This window comes from Microcaecilia unicolor, chromosome 7 (genome assembly GCF_901765095.1).
Source record: "Microcaecilia unicolor chromosome 7, aMicUni1.1, whole genome shotgun sequence".
Taxonomy (NCBI): Eukaryota; Metazoa; Chordata; class Amphibia; order Gymnophiona; family Siphonopidae; genus Microcaecilia; species Microcaecilia unicolor.
This window is the reverse complement of record NC_044037.1, coordinates 99,855,116-99,882,751: the sequence shown is the minus strand read 5'-3', so window position 1 is coordinate 99,882,751 and position 27,636 is coordinate 99,855,116. Positions and strand designations below refer to the sequence as shown.

General features: G+C 42.8%; 1 protein-coding gene across 1 annotated transcript in view; it reads left to right on the top strand.

Annotated features, from left to right (window-relative positions):
- Positions 1-234: 234 nt before the first annotated feature.
- The window catches only part of ATP2A1 (ATPase sarcoplasmic/endoplasmic reticulum Ca2+ transporting 1), a 92,677-nt gene continuing 65,275 nt past the window's right edge, over positions 235-27,636 (top strand). The window contains exons 1-5 of the mRNA XM_030210673.1: positions 235-585; positions 10,518-10,535; positions 16,491-16,573; positions 21,183-21,287; positions 24,268-24,406. Of these exons, the coding sequence (XP_030066533.1) occupies positions 468-585; positions 10,518-10,535; positions 16,491-16,573; positions 21,183-21,287; positions 24,268-24,406 (463 nt within the window). The 5' untranslated portion in view covers positions 235-467. The remainder of the gene's footprint in view (positions 586-10,517; positions 10,536-16,490; positions 16,574-21,182; positions 21,288-24,267; positions 24,407-27,636) is intronic.

The window sequence follows — 27,636 nt, the reverse complement described above, 5'->3', positions numbered from 1 at the left end:
GAAGGAAGCTCAGCTTAGGAGAGAAAAAGTTTTTGAGTGACATGTTACTGTGAGACACTGAGCTCCGATCACCTCTCTTTCCCCTCCCAAATTCTTCAGTCAGCAAAATCTCCACAGTAAGGAGCAGGCCTTATGTGTGCTAATGCATGCAACTGATGTCATCCTAGGCTAACCAATTGCATGGCAAAGATAGTGCATGGGTTTGCAGGCTGGGAGTCGCCTCATAAGGGCCACACAAAACCCAGAGTTGTGGCCACAGCATCTGTGAGGGAACGGGGAACACGCGGTCTTGGATATTGGTGGTTTGTACCATGTGCTGCTGACAGTACGGGGGAGGGGGAACTCAGGGTGATCACTGCCAGGCTGCTAGAAGTGTCTGTAAGAAATACCAAAGGGGAACTGCATCAGACAAGGAGAGGAGAGGAGGTCTCAGTGCACACGGAGGTGTCCAGGAGCGGCAATAAGCCATGGAGAGCGCACATACAAAGACCACGGAAGAATGTCTTGCCTACTTTGGTGTCAATGAGAACACGGGCCTTTCCCCAGAGCAGGTCAAGAAGAACTTTGAGAGGTTTGGAGCCAACGGTAGGCAAAAGGGGTATTTCCTTCTAATTTCTAGTGCACAGGAAAATAAAGACACAACAATGGGAAAAGATAGTCAGACAAGAGTTATTGCTAGTGTATAACTGGGAGAGAGGGTAGATAGAAACAGAGAAACATGAGAGATAGTGGTGCTGTATAACTAGCAGAGGATAGAGGGAAAAGCAGATAGGAAGAGAGAAGATAGCGAGACATGCTAGTATATAATTAGAAGAGAAAGGACAGGACAGACAACCAGTCACAATCACACTGAGATATTGCTATTGTACAACTGAAGGACAGAACAAACAGGAGAAATATTACTGGTGATTATGATGATGCTTTGTAATTCTTTCCTTTAACCTCATAGCTGTCTGACAACGCATTTCCTGCATACAATAACCAGCTGTTCAAACAAAACTACCTGCGTGGTTTGTGATTGAAGATCAGGTGGTTAGGCAGATAGAAAGTTCAGGCATATTTTAGTTTGTTTTTTTATTTTTCAAACTTTACCAACAAATAACACAAAAAACATATCTGAGAGCATAAAATTGATTGCAGGTGTACATTTTTGAAAGTTAAATGTGCATGGACAGAGTTTCCTTGGCTGTTCAATTTATGCCACAAAGCTTCGTTTTATTTTTATTATGGTTCAATGCACACACATTGTGAAAATGGAAAATCCACTTAAGCTGATTCAGCCACCCTCTCAATATAACCCACTGATTTATCCAAATAATGGACAAAATTATTAAGTTGCGCTACTCAAAGTCTTTAAAAATGTACTCCATAATGTATTGACTTTGCTAAACTTCTCAAATTTGAGTCTGATAACTTGAAGAGGAAAATAAGATGAACAGAGAAGTAGGGCTAGATTTTGCTAGTATATAATTGGAAGAGTGAGAAAGGACAGACAGACTAGATATTATTATTACTCAAGGTGAAGACAGATGTTTGACAGACCAGCTCTGCTCATCTCAGCACCCCTGGTAGAAGATCCTACATATTCCTTTAGGTAGTACAGAAAAACACATGATATCTCTCTGCACAATCTGAAGTTTTTCTTGACAGCCGGTGGAATGGGGGGTTGAGAATCACTCTGAGTGAAGGTAGGTGTAGAGAGAAAAGTAACATAAGACATGTTCACCTCTCTATATCTCATGCCTGGTAGTCAGGAAAATAGGGGAAATCTCTCCTGCAAACAAGTCCCAGTTCCCGTGGCAGTGAGAGATCACTGGGGAGAGATACAGAAAGTACTTACATTGCCATCCCCTGCAGCTGTTCTCTCCCTTCCAAAGGCCCCAGCTCTGCTTCCCTTCCTGGGAAACTTTCACCAAGCAGGGAGCTCAGGTTTCACAATCCTCCTGCCTCCATCCCTCAGCTACTCCTCCTGTAAAATCATATCAAGGCTGGGGGAAGGGGGGGGGGGCTCCCAAGATCTTCCAGAATCTGGAATCAGAAAAATTGAACTGGGACTGACCTTGAGGAGTGATCTAGGATCATAGAAAGATGGTGCCAGAGAGACCCCAAGAGAGCATCTAGGATAATGGTTTGCAACCCAGTCCTCATGTACTGCCTAGTTGCTCTAGCTTTCAGGATATCCATGATGAATATGCACGAGATTTATCTGCATACATTGGAGCCAGTGCAGGCAAATTTGTCTCATTCATATTCACAGAGATGCCAAGGTGAATCATCCCCAAGAGTGAGATTTTTCAGACAGTACATCCAGGGTTTAAATCCACAATGATTTAAGTGTAGTTTGCAAACGAATCAATGCAGCATTAATTGATATTGACCTTTCTTTGGAGCCTCTGACTAGCGGGGAACAGTTTGGGTAAATATTTTCAGCTGAAAATTGTCTTCTACCCAGTCATTAAAAGTATGTACTTCAATTTCAGAGCAAACAAGAGAGGCACACCAATGTAGCAGCAAGCAATGAGCAGACCTGAAATATGGAAGTGCTTGGCAGTTTATTAATACAGTTACCCGACTTGGCCATGTTTCGCCCTACGGCTGCGTCAGGGGTAAAAACTATAGGGGTGAAAAAAAACTAGCTTTCCCCTAACAGTGGTAATGTCTCCAAATATATTGTAGCACTTCCTCATTGGTAAAGCAGATTCACCTTCTCACTGACAGCAAGAAGTAATTGTATTAATAAACTGCCCAACACTTCCATATTTCTGGTCTGCTCATCGATTTCAGAGCACATGTATTTGCAGTAAAGGGAAAAGGGACAGGACAAGGGGAAGCAACAACAAGAAGGAGTGCTCAGATTTCTTCTTACTTGGTTTACTTCTCTCTCATGAAACAGTGATCAAGATCAGTGCACTGGTACTGAAGCTCTGATTAGTGAGAAATAAGGCTCAAAGAGTGTGAGAGTGAGAAAGCTTTCAAATGAGTGTGACATGCTCTAATGAGTGAGCCTTGGCTTGTGGATTTTCTGGACTCAAACCGGGGTTGAGAATCGTCAATCTAGAATCAGAAAGAGAAGACTGACAGGGACTTTGGGAGTCAATCTGGGATTGCAGAAAGATAGGACAAGAGGTCATTTAGGGGCCCTTTTACTAAAGCTTAGTGTGCACTAAGTGCTAAAAGCCCACTATATACTTATGGGCTTCTTAGAATTTAGCACGCACCAATTCCACTGTTCTTATATCTTCTCACATTGTAGATATTTACCTAATTTACTTTTTACTTTTAGTTCAATAACTTTTATTGAAATTTACTCTACAATCTCCAACAATGAAGATTCCACCATCATCTCCCTAGTAACTTGATACATCACTTAACTGCCAAGAGAATGTGGCAGAAAGATACAGAAATGTTTTGGGGTGCCACACGGTTTATTAAAAGGAATTTTCAAGCACACTGTGATAAGTTGCCTAAACATGTTACATCTTAGGATCTCCAGAAGGAAGCTCTCTTCGGCAGCATTAGTTGTAAATTTGAGACTAAGTTCATACTTCATGTACCCTGGCTTTGGCATAAGGTTTATTACTGTCATGATATGTGCAAAACTAACTCATTTGGAGGTACTGACCCATAGAAAGATTTTCCTATTAACTAATCTTAGCAGCTTCCCAGTGTTTCTTTTGACCTTCTGATCCTGGCATCGTGTGTTTTCATTCTCAACTACCCATGGGACTTCCCCCCTATTTTATATCTTCACACCTCTGTACAATGAGACTGAATAATGTGCATTTTGAAAGACTTTTATAATTGCATTGATAGTCCTGGGTCAGAACTCTGCAATCCTGGGCCTTGAATCCAGCCACTAGTGCCCTGATGCCCAAAAGTACTGAGTACACTCTCAACCCCCCCCCCCCCCCTCGGGCAAAAGAGCAAGATAAGACTGAGAAGTTGGCAAGAAAGAAGTGAAAGCCTGGAAAGTTAAAGGAAGCACTTTAAAACAAAACGCAAGTGTCACTTTTAAACCTGCCTTTACCTCCTGACGTTTGAGTCCTGCACTGAGCAACTGGCACTTCATCCTCCTCCTCTTCCCCCCCCCCCCCCAGTGTTTTGGGCATGTGCTCAAGAGCTGTACCTAACGCACAACTCATGAGTGCATGCGCCAGCCAAAATCCACCCACGGGAGTTCCTAATGCTCAACGCTATGAGCGTGCCTAAATTTGCATCTAATTAGCATTGACCATTAAGGAGTTCCTTTGCAACACCTATCCATGGTATTTTTCCAGCACTGTTCTGAACAGTGCCAGACTTTTGAGCATCTACCTTTAGGTGTCAGCCTTGAGTGATGACCATGACCCACTCAGTCCCCTTCCCACCCAGGGGCTATCAACCCTACCTCTATAGCATTTCTAGACTCAGTCGACTCAGAATGGAAAATCTAACTGAGTCATTGGGCTATTCCTCCAATACTGTCCATTTAACTTCAGTGCCAACCTGGCTAGTTGAAGTGTGTGGGGCTTTCGTGCAAATGTGGCCACTTGCACACATAAATGGCCTCTTATAACTATCGTAATCACGTATATGTGATGACAGGGGCAGAGATTGGGCAGAGCATGGGCAGAGTTCACAAATAGATATGTAGATTATAAAATATGCTAATCTACATGAGTACATAAACAAATTCACAATACTACATGACTCACAATCAGGATTTCGCCCCCCTACACAGCACCAAAACAGTACTAATTACTCTCCTAACTAAATTCAAGCAGGAAATAGCACTAGGTAAAAGCATTCTTCTCCTCCAAATTGACATGTCCAGTGCGTTCGACATGGTCAACCACAATATAATACTAAGACTTCTAGAGTACTTCAGAATCTGTGGAAACACTCTCAAATGGATCAAAGGTTTCCTAACCACCAGAACATATCAAGTGAAATCAAGTACAAATATATCATCACCTTGGAAACCAGACTGCGGAGTACCGCAAGGATCACCACTATCACCGATCCTTTTCAACCTCATGATGACCCCACTAGCCAAGGCCTTATCCACCCAAGGCCTTAACCCATTCATCTACGCTGATGACGTTACAATATACATCCCCTACAAACATGATCTGGCAGAAATCACCAATTAAATCAAGCTCAGCTTAAACATCATGAACTCATGGGCAAATGCATTTCAACTAAAACTCAACACAGAAAAAACATACTGTCTCATCATCTCATCCCAATACAATACATACAAACCCACAAACATCAATACCCCAGGTTACACCCCCCCATCTCAGACAACCTGAAAATTCTCGGAGTAACAATCGACCGGAACCTCTCACTAGAGAACCAAGCAAAATCCACCATAAAGAAAATGTTTCACTCAATATTGAAACTCAAATGCGTGAAACCATTCCTCCCAAGGGTATTAAGCTACGTAGACTACTGCAACGGAATCTATGCGGGATGCAAAGAACAAATCATAAAGAAAGTTCAGACCACACAAAACACAGCAGCCAGGCTTATATTTGGAAAAATGTGTTTTGAAAGCGCCAAACCCCTCTGACAAAAACTGCACTGGCTCCCAATCAAAGAACGTATCGCTTTCAAAATCTGCACAATAGTTCATAAAATTATTTACGGCAAAGCCCCGGGATATATGACAGACCTCATTGACCTACCAACTAGAAACACCACAAGATCAGCACATTCATACCTAAATCTCCATTACCCAAGCAACAAAGGACTCAAATACAAATCAACTTACGCATCCAGCTTTTCTTATCTAAGCGCACAACTATGGAACGCACTGCCAAAAGTAGTAAAAACTACGCTCGACCATTCAAATTTCCAAAAGGTCCTAAAAACTAACCTGTTTGGAAAGGCATACCCCACTGACCCAACATAAAAAACCTGGACATTTGCGACATAACAAAACCAAAGACCGAAATGGACATATCCTAACTCTTCATATCTCTCTCTAAGTTCCCCCAATGTATTCACCATACTTGAACCTCATTCTAACATAATACCACCTTGTATTTGTTCATACCGGAACTGGCAAATGCCGTTACGGTACTATATAAGCCACACTGAGCCTGCAAATAGGTGGGAAAATGTGGGTTACAAATGTAACAAATAATAATAATAATACTTGAATAATCTAGACATGGATATTTACACCTCCTTGACAGCAGGTATAAGTGTTCAAGCCTGTAAGGTAAGTGCACTTTCTGCTACCTGTACCGATATTTTCTAAAGACACATAGATGCTGATTTTAGAAGCACGATTTGTGTTTTAGACATGCGTACACTAGAATTTAGATGTGTAGGCAGAGTTGTCCAAATTCAGTCCTTGAGGGCTGCAATCCAGTTGGGTTTTTAGGATTTCTCAAATTAAAATGCAGGAGATCTATTCGCATGCACTGCCTCCATTGTATGCAAATAGATTTCATGCATATTCATTGGGGAAATCCTGAAAACCTGACCTAGTGAAGGCCGAGGTTGGACACCATATAGCATAAATGTATAATCTCAATTTTAGAACATGGGGATATGCTCAGGCAGCTCCTTGTGACTCTGGGCAAGTCACTTAACCCTCCATTGCCCCATGTAAGCCGCGTTGAGCCTGCCATGAGTGGGAAAAGCGTGGGGTACAAATGTAACAATAAATAAATAAAAATAAAATCTAAAACTCAAAAACATGTATATGGCAAAGGGAAAGATCTGGGAGCGTTTTGGATGGGACTAAAACAGGACTAAAAAATAAACATATATTCCCCATTTCAGAAGAGGAATGCACTTCTATGTCTAAACAGGTCGAAGTGGAGATTTACACATGCTACCCGGAATGTCTAGGTTTCAGAAAGTTGCTCAGTATACAGTCCTGTAATGGAGGGATAAGGGTAGCTCCCCCTTAATTCTCCAAAGTTTTATTCCCTCTCCCCTCTTGAAATTGATACTGGAAAGGGATATCAGACTCCATGACAGTGCCAGAAAAAATGCACCTGCGTGTTTCTAAATTGGCTAACTCACATATATTTGCCTGCGCATACATGTATATATCAGTATTTCAGGACATACATATTGATGTTGCCGTGTTGATCCCACTGATAATTTAGATGTTTATGGGTTTTAAATGGGCGCTCCCACCGTATGTAACCAGCACATAATGATGGATTTGAGAACACGCTCACATCGGGAGATTCTGCTCTAAAATATTAATGGATTGAGACATCCTAACCTAGACATCTCAATTCCAATTTGATCGTCCTTTCTAAAATGCTGCTCGTAGGCACCTATGTTCCTTTATAAAATAGTGCCCAAATAGGCGCCTACTCACCCTCTTGTGCTAGGCACCCTGTTATGAAATTACACTCCATATTACTACAAAGGCCTTAGCAATGTTTGTGTAGGATGGGAGAATTATCTCGCATCTAGATTGATCAGGTTTCAGGTTTATTACATTTGATTAACCACTCAAGGACAAAATTCATCAAGGTGGGGTATTATAAGTATAAAAAAGATACACATCAACAGAAAGGAACTCCAATATCATGAAAAGATAGAGAAGAAAGAGTACTGTCTACTTACCATGTTTCCAGAGGCTGGCCCGTAGGTCCCCCACCAGCCGATCCAGCTGAGCACATGAACGAACAGTTCAAGGATCAACATAAAAAGCTTCTAGAAAAAAAAATGTTTTAAGCAATTTCTTAAATGCAGGTGATACTCCTTTTAACACATTCTACTCTGATTTTAACTTTATAACAACACAGATCAATTTGCGGTCTACTACAAATCCTATATCTTCTTCCACAGTACCACTGCTCATCCGGTCTTTTCAAATCTTATATTTGTGTATTTCATTTTCTCTCCTTGGCTGCAGCACCTTGCATTCTCCTGGGAGTATTTTATTTACTTTTGGCCAGTTCTCTAAAATATCAAGATTATTGTAAAATTTAATTCTGTCCTTCAAGGGATTTGCACCTCTCACTACTTTATATCAGCAAATGTGGAGGGTGATTTTACAATGTGTAATGTAGGTTGGAAGCACAAGAAAGCGCCTAAAGACAACACAGGCATTTAGGTTTCTTTACGTAAAAACCTCACAAAAACTGAAACAATTATGACTAAAATGTAACCGTATTTATTAATGCCTGCTCGGGATTAGAGGTTCTTTTAACCACGCCACACTAAAAAGTGACCGACACTGGTGTCAGCGCATGGGTTATCCATAGGCCATGGCCACAGTTAAATGGCCACTGTGCTATATTTTATTGTAAATTCCATGCACTAATGTTCCCATTAGTGCTTGCCCATTGCCCTAGGAGCCCTTACTGCCACCTAAGGGCTCCCATGGTAATCGGGTGACATGTAATAATGGGCCAGCGCTACCCGATTAGTGCATGCATGCCTACTCTCTGCCCATGGGCACACCTCCCTTGCTGAAAAATAATAAATACTTTACAGTGTGGGATTAGCGCATGCTGAGTGGGACTCAACCATGGAATGCCTCAACGTGTCCCGCAGTAGTGCCCTTTTAGCATGTGGTAGGCCTGTATTAGGCCTACCACGCCTTAGTAAAAGGGCCCCTAGATGCGGGTGAAGTATACAACTACACATGTATTTTATAAAATATGCATTAATTTCATGACTCTGCCTAAACTATGTTCTGAACATGCAGGCGTGCAAGTTGTGTACAGGTGCACGCCATCTTGTCACCATGAGTAACTTATAGGGTACTTCGAGAAAAAGGCTTTTTACACATGTAAAACAGGGTTAATTCACAGTAAAATGTTTATAAAATTAGACACTAACATTATAAACATAGATACTAACGTTTACACACCCCTTACGTGTGAAAATGTTTAGCATGTCATTTACACACATGTGTTGTAGAAAAAGAGTGAGGATGAACCAAGGAGGAATACCAAACAACTTTATTAAGGATTTTCAAAAAATGACCCGACACGGCCGTGTTTCGGCCCTAAGGCCTGCCTCAGGGGTCTTGATTAATCTCAGGTGTAGCAGTGTGAAAATATTGCACCGATGAAAGTTTATGCTCGATTAATGAACAATGCAATGCCTCCTTCAATCTCTCCTCCGTAGGAAATGGAGTATTGTCCGTTGAAAAACTATAGTTTTTCAACGGACAATACTCCATTTCCTACGGAGGAGAGATTGAAGGAGGCATTGCATTGTTCATTAATCGAGCATAAACTTTCATCGGTGCAATATTTTCACACTGCTACACCTGAGATTAATCAAGACCCCTGAGGCAGGCCTTAGGGCCGAAACACGGCCGTGTCGGGTTGCTTTTTGAAAATCCTTAATAAAGTTGTTTGGTATTCCTCCTTGGTTCATCTTCACTTTTTTTCTACATCTCACGGTGCGTGAGGTCTTTTACCTCCTTTTTTTGCTGATTTACACACATATGTACATATACTGGCAAAATTCCACCTAAGTACTAGTCTCTGTAAATACCTGTCTAACTTACAGAGGGGCCCTTTTACAAAACTGCAGTAAACAGTTGCCTGCAGTAGTCTGTATGCATGGAATTGGTGCACGCTGGGTCATTTATTTACCGCAGCAGGGATAAAGGGCTTTTATTAGTGGGGCAGTAAATAGTTGTGTGCTAACATTAAAAGTAGCATGCGGCTATTTACTGCCTGAGCCCTTACCGCCAACCATTGACCTATTGGTAAGGGCTTACATGCTACTCTTGTGATAATCAGGTAGTGCGCCAATGTGGCTACACTGCCGATTACTGCCAGGAACGCCCCCACGATAGAAAATAGAAAAATATTTTCTACTGTGGGAAGCAGTGTGCGCCAACTTCAAAATTACCACCATGTGCCCATGCTAGCCCGGTGGTAGTGTCGATTTGGTGCACTCTACCAGTGCATTAGCCCTACCACATCTTAGTAAAAGGGTCCCACAGTGCATAATTGCAAGGAGAGTGTACACATGAGCGGAGCTTGGATGAATCATGGGCATGGCTCAAACTTATACAATACTGTAAGTTACACTGGTATCTGTAGGACTTAGGCATTAACACACTAGTTCTATGGTTGGTGTAGGTGCTCACATCTAAATGTTATGTGTATATACATGGTTAGGCTAGTATTCTATAAAAGAAAGTAGATGCCTACATTCCTTTGTAGAATAAGTCCTACTAGAATTGCCTATGCAATGTGTACTCTCATGCAAGTCATTAAAACACTGTGGAATAATGCTAAACCCAGGGTTGATCCATGGAGAACATCACTTGATATTCCATCTTAGGCTAACAGTGAATCACTAATCAGTACTCTTTGAGATCACTGTTACAACCAATATTTTCATATTGTCTGACAGAGAAGATTTCAGTAGAGGAATGGCTTCTTCTTGGGACTTGGAGGGAAAATGAATTTTTGATCTTGGTCTTCCTTGTGGGGAATATCTGAGGGGTATGAAGGTTTTCACTTGCCTGCGCTAATCAACTTCTTTCTGTTTTTTCCTCCTTGTCTTCTTTTCCTCATCTGCAACAGAGTTGCCAGCAGAGGAAGGTGAGTCACCTGTTGGAAACACAAAATATAGATATGTTTCAAGGAAAGAGAGTAGTTTTACAGAGATTTTAAAGTAAACTACCTTGATGTGCAGCTGTTCAAAGGACAATAAGGGACATGTTATAATGAACTAATAAACTAAACTAATATCCCAAGAGATGCCTTGAGGATGGTTTTGATCTTAGGTTCCATCTCTACCCTTTTGAAACATGGGAAGATATGACAAAAGAGAGAGAGAGAGAGAGAGAGAGAGAGAGAGAGAGAGAGAGAGAGAGAGAGAGAGAACACAATAGCTGTCTGATTGGCTATGGAAGAAGAGTCAATGTGATATCAAAGACCTTAGGCTGCACGATGAGGGCTTTCAGTTACAATGAAATACTTGCGGCTGGGCAGGGATGCTTTCAGCTACAAGGTATCAGAGAAGACATGGAGATGTCAAAGAGAAGGATGTGTGCATGTGTATTGTTTCAGGGGTTGTGTATTTGTGTGTTTATTTCTGAGGGTGGACTGGATACCTGTACGTGTTTCTGTATATCTTTGATGTGTGCCTCCTCAAATATGTGTATGCACGCGCGTGAGCTTGCATGCCTCAATCTTGGAAACAGAGAATAAGAAGCAATTTCAGATCATAAGACCCAGCTAGTCTGCCTATTTTCTCATCCTAATGCAGTACCACAGACTCTTCTTAGTTTAGCATTTCTTCTCCACCACCATCGATTCTCTATTCTTATCCCTTATTTTCTCAAATTTTTTCATAGCTTTGCCCCTACCTTCTTCACTGACAGGCTATTTCACAAGAACAGGAAACAGCAGAGGCGATCAACATAGAAAGATGTCACCAATCGTGTGCAACAATCCTTACCATACCTAAAAGGACTTGAAACGGTCATGTTTCGGCTGTATGGCCTACATCAGGAATATGTCATAATCAAATGTACATCTATAAAAACAATTACACATTGCTGAACAACAATACCAAGCGTTCACTATATGATGTTACAGCATCAACATCCAATGCGGTTGATGAAGGCAACACTGTAGCGTTGTATAGTGAACATCTGGTATTGTTGTTCAGCAGTGTGCAATTGTTTTCATGGATGAATGTTTGATTATGACAGACTCCTGATGCAGGCCATAGAGCGAAAACACGGCCATATCAAGTCCTTTTAGGTGTGACTAAAGATTGTTGCACACAATTGGTGACATCCTTCTTTGTTGTTCGTCTCCACTGTTTCTTGTTCATGCGCTTTGACCTGTGGAGGTCAGTTCTTCCCTCTTTGAGGCTGTTTTGCACATCAGCCAGCCTCTTTGCTAGGAAATGCTTCTTTAGACTATTCCTGAGTCTGCATGTCAGCAGATGAGGACCATTTGGCCCTTTTATTCTGCCCAGTGCCTCTACCTATCCTTCTCTAATGTAGGCCCATGTAAATGCTCGCCTTGCATTTGCATGCTATGCTACTTAAGTGCACCCTTACAGAACAGCGGTCAGCCAATTTGCTGCAACATATGCGCTTAAGTGCTGAGTTTTCAGATGCCTATGCTAAGTTCAGGCATGCTCATTTACACCTGCCATAGAGCAAGTGGAAATAGTCTTATCTAAATTTAGGTGCCTAATTGCTGACTTATGCTAGTATTCTATAATGAATTAGAAGAACAAATTTGCCATTAGAGAATAAAAGCTTAGCGCCTAGATTTTGGGTGCCCAACTTTTAGTGCACAGAGCCCCTAATGGGGTGAATTCTATATATGGTGCCAAAAAGATCGGCATCAAAAAACGTGCTATTCCATAAGCCATGTTTAAAGTTAGGAACAGTTTATAGAATAGTGCTTATGCCTAGGAATCATGCCTAACTTTAGGCACGGCCGTTTGCACCAGCTGAAATGTGGTATAAATCTTTGCACCTAATTAGGTGTATTTCCCCCTTATTCTATAACTAAATACATTAATTTTAGGAATGTCCCTGTTCCACCTATGACCCTCCCATTTCTGTGCCCCCTTTTTGAACTCGCTCATAAAATTTAGGCATGGATCCTGCGCCTAAATTTACATGCATATGTTCCAATTAAATCTAATTACCACCAATAAATGCTTGTTAACAAGCCAATTATCAGTGCTACTTAGCTCATTATTCAATTAAATTGCATGCACAAATTGAGTGTGTGCTCAAATCTGAGCATGCAATTTTTAGTAAGTTTTATAGAATTCATGGAATATGTGTACATACTTTGGGATGTGTATATATCACTCTCTTGTTTTTTATCTATATATATTTACACGTGTGTTTTTATATAGACCTTGAGGGGCTTCATGTATATATACACATCTTGATTTGATTTATTAAATAATACACTGCCTTTTACTAAGATATAAAGGCAGTTTACAATCAATAATTAAACATTAAATACAATATAACATCAAATACAAATAAATATTACAAATAACAAATTCTAAAATAAAAAAGAGCATTACAAATCTCATCAAGTAATACATTTAAGCAAAACATTGTAGAAAAAGCCATGTTTTCAAGAGTTTAAGAAAACCCAAATAAGAAGGGGCATTGCGAATTTTGTCAGGTAATGAATTCCAAAGAAAAGGGTCAATATAAGAGAATATTCTCTTTCTGGTAGTTGAAAGTTTTATCACATACAAAGCAGGAAGCTGAAAAAGGCCTTTCTGGGATGAACGGAATGTTCACTAAGGCACATATTTCTTCGAGTTACGGACCAAGAAAGGGATCTGGGTGTCGTCGTCGATAATACACTGAAACTTTCTGCTCAGTGTGCTGCTGTGGCTAGGAAAGTGAATAGAATGTTGGGTACCATTTCGAAAGGTATGGAAAACAGGTGTGAGGATGTTATAATGCCATTGTATCGCTCCATGGTGCGACCGCACCTTGAGTATTGTGTTCAATTCTGGTCGCCACATCTCAAGAAAGATATAGTAGAATTGGAAAAGGTGCAGCGAAGGGCGACTAAAATGATAGCGGGGATGGGACGACTTTCCTATGAAGAAGGATTAAGGAGGCTAGGGCTTTTCAGCTTGGAGAAGAGAGGGCTGAGGGGAGACATGATAGAGGTATATAAAATATTGAGTGGAGTGGAACAGGTGGATGTGAAGCGTCTATTCACGCTTTCCAAAAATACTAGGACTAGGTGGCATGCGATGAAACTACAGTGTAGTAAATTTAAAACAAATCGGAGAAATGTCGCATAATTAAACTCTGGAATTCGTTGCTGGAGAACATGGTGAAGGCGGTTAGCTTAGCAGAGTTTAAAACATGGCTAGATGGTTTCCTAAAGGACAAGTTCATAAACCACTACTGAATGGACTTGGCAAAAATCCACAATTCCAGGAATAATATGTATAGAATGTTTGTACGTTTGGGAAGCTCGCTAGGTGCCCTTGGCCTGGATTGGCTGCTGTCGTGGACAGATGCTGGGCTCGATGGACCTTTGGTCTTTTCCCAGTGTGGAATTACTTATGTACTTATGAGAGAGAGACTGGAAGATCTAAATGGTAAGACATACACCAAACATAAAATCTTAAAGGCTATATGGGCTGTCAGAGGAAGTCAATGCAGCTGGTGCAAAACAGGGTAATATCATTGAACTTTCTACTTCCAGTTATATCTGCATGTCTTTGGGGATGGGGAGGCTCTGAAGGTGCATATAGAAGTCTTTATATATGCAGTATTTTAGGGCATATACAAGATATATTTGTTGAAGGTGCTAATGTATTTGTTATATATTTTGTGTATGTGTGTGTGTGTATATATTCTGGGATATATGTATATCTTGGCAGTATGAATATATTTGTATGCATATACATTTTGGCATGTGTATGTACATATATCTTGAAATGTCTATACTTTTAAGGGTGTGTATATCTTCACAGATCTTAGGATGTGTATCTATGTGTGTGTCAGTTTTAAAGTGTGTATATGTCACAGGGTATTGATATATGTGTCCTTATCTATCTTGTATCCTCTGTGTCCAAATTGAGAAGTGCTTATCTGTTGCAAGGGATATGTATATCTTAGGTATGGGAGTGTGTGTGTACAGTGTGTAATTAAAAAGTGTTGCCTATTTTGAAGTGAGTGTATATAGATATTTTCAGGTGTTTATTTTGAAATGTGTTTGTGTGTGCTCTCTGGCATATGCATATTTCAAGAACGAAGATGCAGTCTGAATGTATAGGGTTACTAACCATACAATGCAAATTCTGGAGTTTTTGGACAATTTGCACAGTGTTCAATTTAAACAACGAATTCAGCCTAGCCTGCCAGACTTACCTGGCAGAACTTCCATCTCTTCCTGCCCTCTGAAGGAATGTGTTCAAACATTGCCACAAGAAGGTGGGGGAGAGAGGCACATTCCTGCCCTCAAGAGGATCTTTGGGGCTGCACAGAGCCAGATCTTTAGCTGTGGCAAAGATAATTAGAACAGTGGAGACAGGGCTAGCTGTCCAGGCTGTAAGGCCTTGAGGAAAGCAGTGATGGGCTGATTACAGGATGCTTCTCTCTTCCACCTCCCTAGTCCTTACTTTCCATTTGTACATTTTTCTTGCTGACATCCCTGTACCAGCTTCCTAGCACCCTTCTCTTTCCTTCTGTCAGGGTGCCTTCAAACCAGCTTCTCTTGCTGGTGCCTCTCCTGTGGATTTCAGTTCTGAGGACATGAGCTACATGGTGTCCTGTACAGATCTATGGAACGCTGTGTGGTTCATACGGTGGAACTGTGAAGTACACAGGAGAGGCCCTGGCAGGAGATACAGGTCTGAGCACTGGTGGAAAGGGGTAACACTGAATTCAATCAGAGAAGAGGTAAAGGGAACATGGTGACTTGGGATGGAAAGAAATGGCTGAGTACCAAGACTGTTGGTGAGAGAATGAGATAAAACTTGGGATCAAGTTGGTTGGGGGGGGGGGTGGCATGGGAGAGGAACTTGCTAGTATTTGATCTATTAGTGCAGGAGTAGCCTAATGGTTAGTGCAGTGGCCTGAGAACCAGAGGAACTGGGTTTGATTCCCACTGTAGCTCCTTTTGACTCTGGGCAAGTTACTTAACCCTCCATTGCCCCAGGTAAACCACTTTGATTGTAACCACATATCCCAATCCCTTTCCTTTTCTCTTTAGGTAGTGAAAAGAGAAAAACAGAGAGCATTAGGGTGGTTTGGGAGCATGGACTCAGCACTTCAGGTGGAGATGGAAAAAAGGGACCAGGGTGGGAAGGATTAAGAGAGAGAGAACACTGCCAGGTCAAGGAGAGCGAACTTTGATAAGGAGGAGGGGAACTGTGAGGACGAGAGCAGATGATGAGGCGTGAGGGCTACCAGGGATTGAACTAGTAGGGGGAAGGACAGAAGACAGCAAGGATGAAGGAACGGATTTCCATGAGAGAAAGAGAGGTGAGAGTGGAGGGAGAATCCACAGTGGGAAGGAGAGGAATGGGAAAAGTAAGAGACTAGAAGAAAGGGATGGGAGAACAGAGAAGGAGGCAAGAACAGCAGAAGGAAGGGGAGAATAGGAGAATGTAGGAATAAACAACAGTGGGGAAAGGATCAGACATCCGTGGAGGGGTGGAAGAGAAGACCTGGATGTGTGTGTGTGTGATGGTGGTAGAGCAGTCAGTTATGGTCTATGGAAAGGATGGCAACCTTATGTGGGTGTGTGCCATAGAACAGTGTTTTCCAAGCTTGTCTTGGAGTATCCCCTCAGGTTTTCAGGATATCCACAATGAATATGCATGAGATTGATTTGCATTTACTGCCTCCACTATATGCAGATCTCTTTCATGCATATTCATTGTGGATATCCTGAAAACCTGACTGGCAAGGGGGTACTCCAGGACTGATGGGGAAACTCTGCCATAGAACATATATGTATCTTCGGTAGGGACAGATGTATTTTGTAGGCCTTCCTATGCAACCCTTCCTTTCTTCATTCTCTCCACAGGAAAGTCTATCTGGGAGCTGGTTGCAGAACAATTTGAAGATCTGTTGGTCAGAATCTTGCTGCTGGCTGCCTGTATCTCATTTGTAAGTCAAATTTGGGAGGATGGATTTTTCAAAGGCAACAGGGGATGCGGCAGAATGGTGGGAGTCAGAGAGTGATTGGGTTCAGGAAATGTTATTGACCTGACAAATGCTTAAAGGGAGTAGTCAGTAAAATGTCCACACCAATAATCAAAGCAATACTATACACTTAAAGGACAGTTCTATGACTTGGGACATAAAGCAAGCAAATGTATAGAATACCAGCGCTTTTGCAGATAAGTGTTCACTTATGTGTGCATGTGGCAGCAATGCAGTTATGCGCTACTCTGTAAGGGCATGCGTAACTGGCATAGTGTGTAAATGCAAGGGGGCATTCACATGGGTGGATAATGGGCAGGACATGGGCACTGTTCCCTCTAAGCTGGGTGGGGGTCCTCCAACTGCATTGCTGCCAGTGGGGGGCAGTGCTTCAATATTGCATCTTCCATCACTATAGACAAGCAGGTTCCCTGGAGTCCTGCAGAGCTTGCCTGTCTCTATTTAAAATGTGATAGTGAAACAGCACCCCCTATTGGCAGGACTATAGGTGGAGGACTCCCGCTCAGCTCTGAGGGAACAGTGGACGAGGGCATTCCTCCCACTTACCCGTGTAATTTACAGAATACTGGAAGGTACATGCGCCTATGCTGGATTTAGGCACTCGGAGTTACACCATGTCTACGGCTAGTGTAACAGCGGGTGTTTAGCACTCTGAAGCTAGGTTACCCCAGAGCAGATGTCCTCAAATCCAGTCCTCGAGGTCCATAACCCTGCCTGCTTTTCAGGATTTCCACAACGAATATGAGATCTATTTGCACTCACTGCTTGCATTGCATGCAAATAAATCTCATATATTCATTCAGTGGCGTTCCTAGGGGGGCAGACACCCAGGGCGGATCGCCAATGTGCCCCCCCCCCCGGGTGCAGCGTGACCCTCCCCCCGGTGAAGGAAACCCCCCCCCGGGTGCATGCCGCTGGAGGGGGGGGGGGGGGGTGCCGCGCGCCTGTCCGCTTTGTTCGTTTCCATGCTCCCTCTGCCCTGGAACAGGAAGTAACTTGTTCCGGGGCAGAGGGAGCACAGAACAAACGTAGCGGACAGGCGCGCGGCACCCCCCCAGCGGCGTGCACCCGGGGCGGACCGCACTCACCGCCCCCCCCTAGGAACGCCACTGTATTCATTGTGGAAATCCTGAAAACCAGGCTGGGTTGTGGACCTTGAGGACTGAATTTGAGGGCCCCTGATCTAGAGTCCCATATTGGAATCTGGGTGTCCAGATGCTGTTACAGAAGAGCATCGGGCATCCAAAAGGAAGCACCCACTTACATAATTGCCATCGTAGTTGTTTTGATTATTGACATAAAAAAAAGAAAGACCCATGAAGATTCGTGCTTGTTTTTATCTACATGTATTTTTCCCAGGAAGCACAATGAAAAATTGTTGTAAAAATCTAAAACTAGGGGCACTGACAGTTCCCCTAACCTATCCCACCTGCAGAAATGCTTCCAAGCAATCCATATAATTTAACCTGCATTGCGGGTGGCCAGTTTCCAAAGAGTTAATTTTCATTGTTTTACACATGGAAATGGATTTGAAAATTGTTCTTCTTGGGGATAAAAATGATTGGCCACATGTTTGAAAAAATTATGCTCCTAACTTTGAGAGCTATGTTCATAAATTGTAATCTCTGAAAAATTACTAGGGCTGGGTATACAACTTAATACACAGAATTCCACTAAATTCCAAAATTTAAGAACAGAAAAAGTGGGAGACAACAGAGGCAGATTTAAGATGGGGAGAAGAAAATAGGAGCTTATAGCACTCACTTTTAGTACTAGGATCATAAATGTAGGCAAATGAATGGCAGGCCCAAATTGATAAGCATACATTTAAAGTTCATAATTTAAGATACATTTTCAACTAAATAATTTATGCTCCTTTGGCTAAAAAGGGTCACAAATTGAAGAGCCTTGTTGAAGAGCATAAGTTTAAGAGCTCAGGTTTTTTTCACATGCCTGTTATTCCTGTTTATGGCATAGACACGTATATGTCTGTAGAATATATAGGGTACCAGAATCAGCCCCAGCAGCATTCAAATTACGCACAGAAAGATGGTCATTTAATAACGGGGGAATAATATTCAAAGTAATCACCACTGAAAATTAGTGGTTAGTACCTAATTGAAAACTGGCTATTTTGGAGACGTTCCAGGATTGATGTCAACACTAGGGGGTCTTTTACTAAAGCTTAGCTCAAGATAGCTGCAGCAGGGCCCATTTTATTCCTATGGGCCCTGCTGCAGATAACTCGAGCTAAGCTTTAGTAAACGACCCCCTTAACTGGTTAAGTGCCAAAATTCAGCACTTAACCAGCCAGGGTAACTGCATAAAACACAGTCCTATCTTTATGTAATAACCCATAGCTAGTTAAATACTGAATATCACAATTAACCAGCTCTACAGTAGCCGGTTCTGCAAAACCAGATATTCAGTGCCAGAGCTCAGACAGGGCCAAGCATTGAATATTCAGGAAGAACGCCAAATCAGTAAAATGCTGATTGCCGCCAGCTGAATATCGACCCCAGGGTGCCTAGCTTTGGAGTGGGGAAGATGTCTATTTTAAGCCTACTTTATAAAGGCACTGAGTGTATTTTTACATGTAAGGTAAAAATACTTGTATATACTGGTATATATATGCAAATAATCCTTTATCAAATTATCCCCAAATTGGTTAAAAGGAAAGAGAAAGTGCTACGCATTTCCATGGAAAAGAATCTGTTTGATTTCCAAATTGAGTCTTCTACACTCTGGGTTGGCCAGGGCTGGGAATACAGCACAGGCGGCATTCACAGCCCCTGGTAGGGGACCATCATTGTGCGATATTTGCAACAGGGACAGCGGAACATATTTTTATTTGGAGGAGGTCAAACAAACCAATCTCCAGCCCCACCCCAAAGCTCTCTAGTTGCCATTTTGGTCAAAATCTTGGTGGGGCCATGGCCCCTGAGGACCACCCCACTCCATTGCCTAGCACTTGCAGGGCAAATTCTTTATACTAGATACCAACATTTATTCATGTGTTACGCATGTAAATGTTTTGCTCTTTATTAAAATTAGTGTGTATGTGGGTTTTGATTGTAATTCCCAATGATTGTATTGGCTATGTTTTACTTATAAACCACTTTGGACCTTTTTCTTCGGATTAAGCAGTTAATAAGCCTTAAATTAGATTAGATAATGTATGCATTTATGTGTGTTTATGCCAGCATGCAGTGGTATAGCCAAAACTTTTTGACAGAGGGTACATCTGGATTTCCCTTCCTTCTCCCTCCTGCCGCATCTCTCCCTTCCCTTCCCAGCCTGATCCTGCAATGATTTGGCAATTCCCTCCCTCCCCCTCCTCCCCTACCATGCCTTAAAACCACCTCCTGTCTTCGTCCCTCCCACTGCATCTCTCCTCTTCCTGGTTCCACAAAGATCTCACAATTCCCTCCTTCTCCCCACTCCCACCCTGTGTCTTAAAATCACATCCAGTTGTCACCCGGGCAGGACCAGGGGCGGTGGACCCTACAGGCTGCCTGTGGCCTGCACTGGGGCTTTCTCTCTAAACTGTCCTGCCCTTCAGAAAACAAGAAGTTGCATAAGAATGGACAGGATGGTTCAGATAGAAAGCTCCGGTGCAGGCCGCAGGCAGCCTATAGGTTCCACCGCCCCTGGTCCTGCCCGGGTGACAACTGGATGTGATTTTAAGGCACAGGGTGGGAGTGGGGAGAAGGAGGGAATTGTGAGATCTTTGTGGAGCCGGGAAGGCGAGAGATGCAGTGGGAGGGAGAAGGGAGGGACTGAGAGAGGGTGTGAACGCAGCACATGCACTTTGTTCTTTTGTGGGAAGGCCAACTTTGAGGCTATGGATTCCTTGTATTTTTGTATTTTGCCTCTCCTTCCCTTTTCCTATTGTTCTAAGGTCCTTCATCCTATTATTGCTTATAAACCTGTGTCCCTTTGTTTGAGGAAGGGGTATGTATATAGTACAGATGGGGGAGGGGTCATTTTCTAAAGCCACATACTTGGGTTCTCCCTTTCCCTGCTTCACCCTTCCTTTTGTCCATACTCCTTTGGAGGCATTCCAGGTTAGGGGGATAGAGTGGGAAATGCAACAGTACACGTAGGTTTTCAAAAAGTAAATGCTTTGTTTTGAGGGGAAAAGTACCTGCAGGAAAGGCAGGTGTAAATCTTAATAGGTATTTTTGACCCTAGGCTGTTTTCAAAACGAAAGTATGCACATGCTTTCTTTTTGAGAAATGATGCAAAATCCACAGGGATGGCGTAGAAAAAGGACATGGGCTTTGAAAAATATGAAAGTGATTAAAAGTGACTCTGCAAGTATACATTAAAAGTAAATATTAATTATAGATAGCTAGGTGGATAGATTGATCAATCTAGTAATCTGAGAATGAGATGTATGACAGTTTGCATATAAATACATATCTCTGTTGCCCTTGACTTAAGGAAGATGTGTGGTTGTGTGTGTGAGTTTGTGTATATGTGTAAAGAGCCATATGCCTATCCATTTTGTTTAAGTGAATTACTCATGGGTGTCTCTTGTTCCTTATAGGTCCTTGCTTGGTTTGAAGAAGGTGAGGAGACCGTCACTGCATTTGTGGAACCTTTTGTCATCCTGTTGATCCTTATTGCTAATGCCATCGTAGGAGTATGGCAGGTAGGGAAAGCAAGGCACAGAAGATGAATGTCTTTCATATCCAGAGAGAGGAAGGCTTAAGTGCTCTGTGTCTGTTTTATTAAAGGGAGGCAAGACCTGTATGTTGGTGTCTGTTATAGCTACAAAGGGTAGGTCTTGGGTTAGCATGGACAAACCTTTGGGTTCAAGAGCCACATCAGGGGTCTGGTGAGGGTCAAAATATTTAGAGGTGTGCAGGGGGCTCCTTGGGTTCCAACCTGAGGAACACGGAGCAGGGAGTATGGCAGCATAGGGGCACAACCATCTGAGAGGAGTATGGCAGCATCGCTTCTGGTCCTCAGATGTCACTTCCATGAAGAAGTGACGTGATGTTGATGTCATGGGCCAGGAACCATCTTACCATTGCAGCTCAGATCAAAGCCTCTTCTGGATCATAGTTTGTCCATCATTGGTCTTGATGTTTAGTGCCTTTTATATCCAGATAAAGCAAGGATTGAGTGTCTGTTGTATCCAGGGAAGACAGGGCCTATGTGTTGGTTATCTGTTATATCCAAAAGGGGCAGGAGCTGGGTGCTTTTTATAGCCGAGGTTGATAAGGCCTCTGTTAGATTTCTCCTATATCTAACTCAACAGCGATATTCAGCACTGGTCAGCTAAGTTCATAGCGGCCACAGATACACCTGCTATTGACGCAGCCAGATTTGGCTGCCAAACGTAGCTGGCGATGGACTGAAAATTGATGGATAGCTGTTATATTGCGTGAAATAAGCAGCTATCCGCTGAGTGCTAGCCAGGAATATTTAGTGGGAGACAGCCAGCTATCTCCTGCTGAATATTGATGGATAGCTGGTTAAGTACCATTTAACCAACCAGTTGCCGTTCCTGGCTGGTTAAATGGTTTTGAATATCGGTCGGATAGTACAGATGCTACGTGGGTTGTGCAGGTGCTTCATATATTTGATGCATGTCTTTTGTGCATATGCATGTTTGCGTGCATACAGTGTTATGTGCTAGAGACCAGATTCAGTAAATGGTACCAGAAAAAAATTGGATCCTAGTGCTATTTCATAAAGGGCGCTCTGAGTTGAGCGCTCTGTATAAAATAGCAAGTAATGTTTTTTCTGCATCCAAATTTGGACATCAGGACTTACACCTGCTGAAGCAAGATGTTATTCCTGGTGCCTAATTTGGGCAAGCATCCATGGTATTCTATAGCAGGGCACACAAATTTCTGGAACGCCCCTGACCCGCTCATGCCCCTTTCATGGCCGCTCCCCCTTTAGGATTGCATGCTATGGGATTTGGATACACAGTAATAACTCATAGCAAGATGCACATGCCAATCCTTGGTAACAATTAACATCAGTAATTGATTGCTAGCACCCAATTAATGACGTTAATTGACTCATTACCCAATTTAGTTGCATGCGCATCTCAGGATCACGTCCAAATTTGGGCACCCTTTATAGAATTTGGGGGTATAAGAACTGCTAAACTGGGTCAGACCAATGATCCATCTAGTTCAGTATCCCATCTCTGGCAGAGGCAGAGCAGGTGCTTAGAGGAAGGGTGTCTAAGAAAGGGGTGTAACCCCTCTTCCAGGCTCTTCCTGCTTCTGGAACTCATGGTTTCTGGAGCACTGAACGCTGGATGAGGGGCCGGCTCAACTTTCATAGGACAGGCTGATTGAACATAGGGTGACCGATCTGCTTCCCATAACATTTTTAAATCCCTCTTTGTTCTTGTAGCAATGAATTGCCCAAGTTACTGTGTGTTGCATGACAAAGTATTTACTTTAGTTTGTTTTAAACCTGCTGCCTGATTATTTCATAATAGGAATTGTAGTTCTCTAAATATTTCCTCGACACCTTCCATGGTTTTATAAGCCTGCAGCGTATGTGCTGTCAGTCATCTCTGTTTTGAGCTGAAGAGGGCTAATCTTTCCAGTCTGGCCTCATATGAAATTGTTTCACATCTCAAATGATCTTTCATGCCTTTCACTGTACTAAGTTCATTTCACAGACTGTGACCCTGCTGTATATGTGCCCCTTATATATGTGCTGCTTGCATGCTATGTCCCCGAGATTCTATATAGGGCACCTACAGTTGTGTGGCCAACTTTGGGTGCATTTCCAAGATGCGTATGCAAATAAATTGGCCAATGAGCTCTGACCCATCAATAATTGGGTGCTAACAACCATTTAGTGATGTTAATTGGCACTTATTAAAATTTGCACATGCATCTGGATGCATGCTATTCTATAAGGCACGGCGCCTAACTCCCATGGTGTGTATCTCAAAAGGAGGCATGGCAATGGGAGTGTCGCAGTGGTGTAGCCAGAGGGCCTATTTAAGGTGGGCCTGAGCCCAAGGAGGGTGGGCCCAAAGATTCATGTCTTCCTCACCCCCCCCCCCGCCCTCCTGCCGCACAAACTCCCCAAAAAAGAAATAGCTGAGATAGTGGGGATCCTTATATATATATAAGTACATAAGCATCGCCATGCCGGGACAGACCAAGGGTCCATTGAGCCCAGCACCCTGTCTCCGACAGCGGCCAAAAGAACAATTTGTCCCGCCCATCCCAGAAATAGTGGATTATTCCCACGTCCATTCAATAACATTCTATGGCCTTTTCCTCCAGGAAGTCGTCCAACCCTTTTTAAAGTCCGCTAAGTCAACCGCCATAACCACTTTTTCTGGCAACGAATTCCAGAGTCTAACTACGCGTTGAGTGAAGAAAACTTTCCTCTGATTCGTTTTAAATTTACTACACTGCAGCTTCATCTCATGCCCCCTTGTCCTAGTATTTTTGGAAAGCATTTGTAATGTGTTCCTGTAGTGTGTATGTATGGTTTATGTATGGGTTGTGCTTGCTGTGCCCATTTCCAAAGGGTTGCTGTGGGTTCCTCCTATTATCTTCCCCCATGGCCCATGTATACTGTATACTGTGGTGTTGGAGATCCACATGCATTTCCCTTTCATTTCTGACCATGCCCTGCAGGAAAGAAATGCTGAAGATGCCATCGAGGCCCTGAAGGAATACGAACCAGAGATGGGGAAAGTGTACCGAAGCGACAGGAAATCTGTGCAAAGGATCAAGGCCCGGGAGATCGTCCCAGGTGACATCGTAGAGGTGGCTGGTAAGCTGTCAAAAATGCTGACCACAGACAAGGGAAAAATCCCAATGCTTTGACTGATACCCACAAGCTACACAGGGCAAGGGTTAACCGGTATAAGGACATCTTGAAAACATGGAGTAGAGATGTAAAGTTACAGGCTTTTTGAGGTTCTATTAATGTTGTTCTTCTAGAGGCAGAGACAAATAGTGGAGACTGATGATAAATCCAAAGTTCGAGAGTGATTCTACCTTCAGCTCTGCATTTTTGGGGACATGTGAGGGGTTATGAGGTGGATCAGTGACATTTGAGGCAGTGTACCCTCTATTCTATGTTTTGGTTCAGGAGAGAGTCAGGAGGTGATTCGGTGGAGGAGATAGGAGGAAACAGAATGTCCTTAGCTCTGGGTGTTAGGGGAGGTGGAGAGTGGTTCAGTGGAGTGTACAACTCACCATGCCTATAGGTCTGGATGTTTGGGGTATGTGTATTAGAAGAGAAGGGTGATCAGAATGTAGCTTAGAAGAGTAGGGGGACAGATTGTGCTCTGAACTCGGGATGTTTAGGGAGGGAACATGATTCAGTGAAAGATTGTTCTATCTCTTGCCTCTCAGAATCTCTCTCCCCCTCCCTGCTCTTGTCTCTCCTTCACTTGTTCAGTAACAGGTGTCTGTCACTCACTACTCGCTTCTTTTCCTCTCCCTCTAATAAGCCATCATAGGCAAAGCCTCCATACAGACAGCCTGAGCCAAGCTGTCAGCTGTAAGGTCTCTGACCTCCAATATACCCTTCAGAGTGACTCGAAGGGAGAGAAAGGCCGGGAGGGGGTAGCTGAGACAGGCCTGGGATGTGTACAAGAGAAGCTCCCCATGCCATATATGGTCAGCTGAGAGTGTGGGCGAGTAATTATCGCTGCCATGGCAGGAATCTGATGACACCAGGTTACAGAGACACTGTGAGATGGGGGCAAGGAGGACAGGCAGATGCTGGGTGATCCTTCAGAGACCTGCCAGAGACACTTAATGCTGTTATTAAAAGCCTTGGGATCAGAAAGTGCCCAAGGAGGCAGGTCTGAGATGTATGGAAACTTGGGGATAGGGTTACTGTATTCTGAGAAATGAACTTAACCCCATCAGAGATCATGAAGAGCTTCTGACACAAGGAGCAGCAGCAGCATGAAAAGAAATGAGAAAGCATGAGAAGCGGGCAAGAGAAAGAATAAGGAAAGACAGACATTGTTTTGCAAAATCAGAAGCCTGGCAGGGGTTAAAATGAGGAAATGCAGCTGTTGCTGGCAACAGCAGAAAATTAACAGAACAAAGAATAAGGAAAGAGCCATGACTGATAGAATGAGAAACCTAGTAAGGGGTGGAATGAGGAATAAGAGAAAGATGTCCATGGCTGGCATCACTAGAAGCTTTTGGGGGGGGGGGGGGGGGGGGTGGAATGAAGAAAGGGAGCTATGGTTGACAGAATGAAGAGCCTGGATAGAGAAAAAATAAGGAGAAAGCATTATTAAGAGAAACAAATCCTTTATGATTGTCCTGGAGTCTTCAGGACAGCTGTTGTAAGCAATCCTAGAGAAAATTCATGGGGAATCCTCAGCCTTTCACTAGTTTTATATGTTCCTGGAAAATGCAGTCCAGTCAGTGTTTCTAACGTCCAGAATTAAGAACTACATCACGAACAAAGACAGTCTGATTTCATAACAGGGCACCTACGTGAAGTCCAAATCGGAGCCTATTTTAACCTTATTTTATAACAGCAACATAGCTGTATGTGCCTTTATAAAAGAGGCTTCCAGATTCTTGCCCCCAGTAGTGAGCAAATGTCGACACACAGGTTTACGCCAGCTCTGAAGCAAATGTAAAAGTGTGCATGTACTCTACCTGTGTAGTCTTGTATTTTATTGCAGCCCTATCCCCACTCTGCCCAAACTAGGCTTCCAGGAATGTCTACACGTAGCGTACACATAAGTATGCACTATCTTGTTCAGGGTGAACCTTCAGCCTTGCTCTACCTGAATTCATTTTTTTTGAATGTAATCTCTTCCCCCTAAGATTTTGATAAATAAACTCAAACAATTATAAACACCTTATTAATACCCACTCCTAAAACTATCCTGTAAAAACACATAAAAGTGTAAAAGGATGCACTGATAGTTGAGTTTGGCTGCCAGGACCTATCATTTTCCTTCAACTGGACCTGCTTTTTACTGGCCCCCTCAAAGCTGCTGCCCAAGGTAATTACCTAGTCTGCCTCTTCGTTAAGCCTGCCCTGATCTTGTTGACACATATCCCAAAACAACATTATTAAGGCCTTTTCCATGTGTGAAAGAGGCTTTGGACTGTGGAAAAACTGTATAAATTGCCCCCCTCCCCCCTTTACAGGATTGTCAATGTCTGTGAAATATGTATTGTACCTTTTATTTATGTTTATTTTTAGTCTGATTAATGCATTTTAGCTGGATCTTCTTTTGGTTTTTAAAGAACTGAATGGCATTAACCCATACCCCTTCCCCCAACTCATAAACTACATGTATCACCCTGTTAAAAAAAGAAGATTCATTATAGAACTGATGAGGTTTTAAAAATATATATTATTTTTTTTCTACATACTGTACATTCATTGCTGCACAGTGCATGAACTTTCTTAGGTGGGGAGGTATAAAATTCAGGGAAAAAAAAAGAAAGGAGTTTCAATGTGCTCAGATCTTAAAATCATTTTATCATGTGATAAAATCTCCAGGAATAGATTCAAGTGGAACTAGTGGTCTAGTGGTTAGGGTGGTGGACTTTGGTCCTGGGGAACTGGGGAACTGAGTTCGATTCCCACTTCAGGCACAGGCAGTTCCTTGTGACTCTGGGCAAGTCACTTAACCCTCCATTGCCCCTGGTACAAATAAGTACCTGTAAGCCGCATTGAGCCTGCCATGAGTGGGAAAGCGCGGGGTACAAATGTAACAAAAAAAAAAACCCTCATGCTAGCAGGAGAGAGCTTGGCTAGGGGAGGAGGCAGTGAGGAAAGAGCATTAGCTCAGGCAGTACAAGGAGTCTCATAGGGCGAGACTTGAGGAAAGAGCTCCACCTCTGTCATCATAAGGAAACTGGGACAGGGAGAAGACAGGAACATAGGGAAACAGTGATGTGGAAGAGGAGAGGAGTACATGGGGGCAAGTGCTGGGAGAGTGAAGAGGGGAGTGCTCCAGGCAAGTCCATATTTAGGCATAGCTTAGGGCACAAAATTATGAAGGTGCC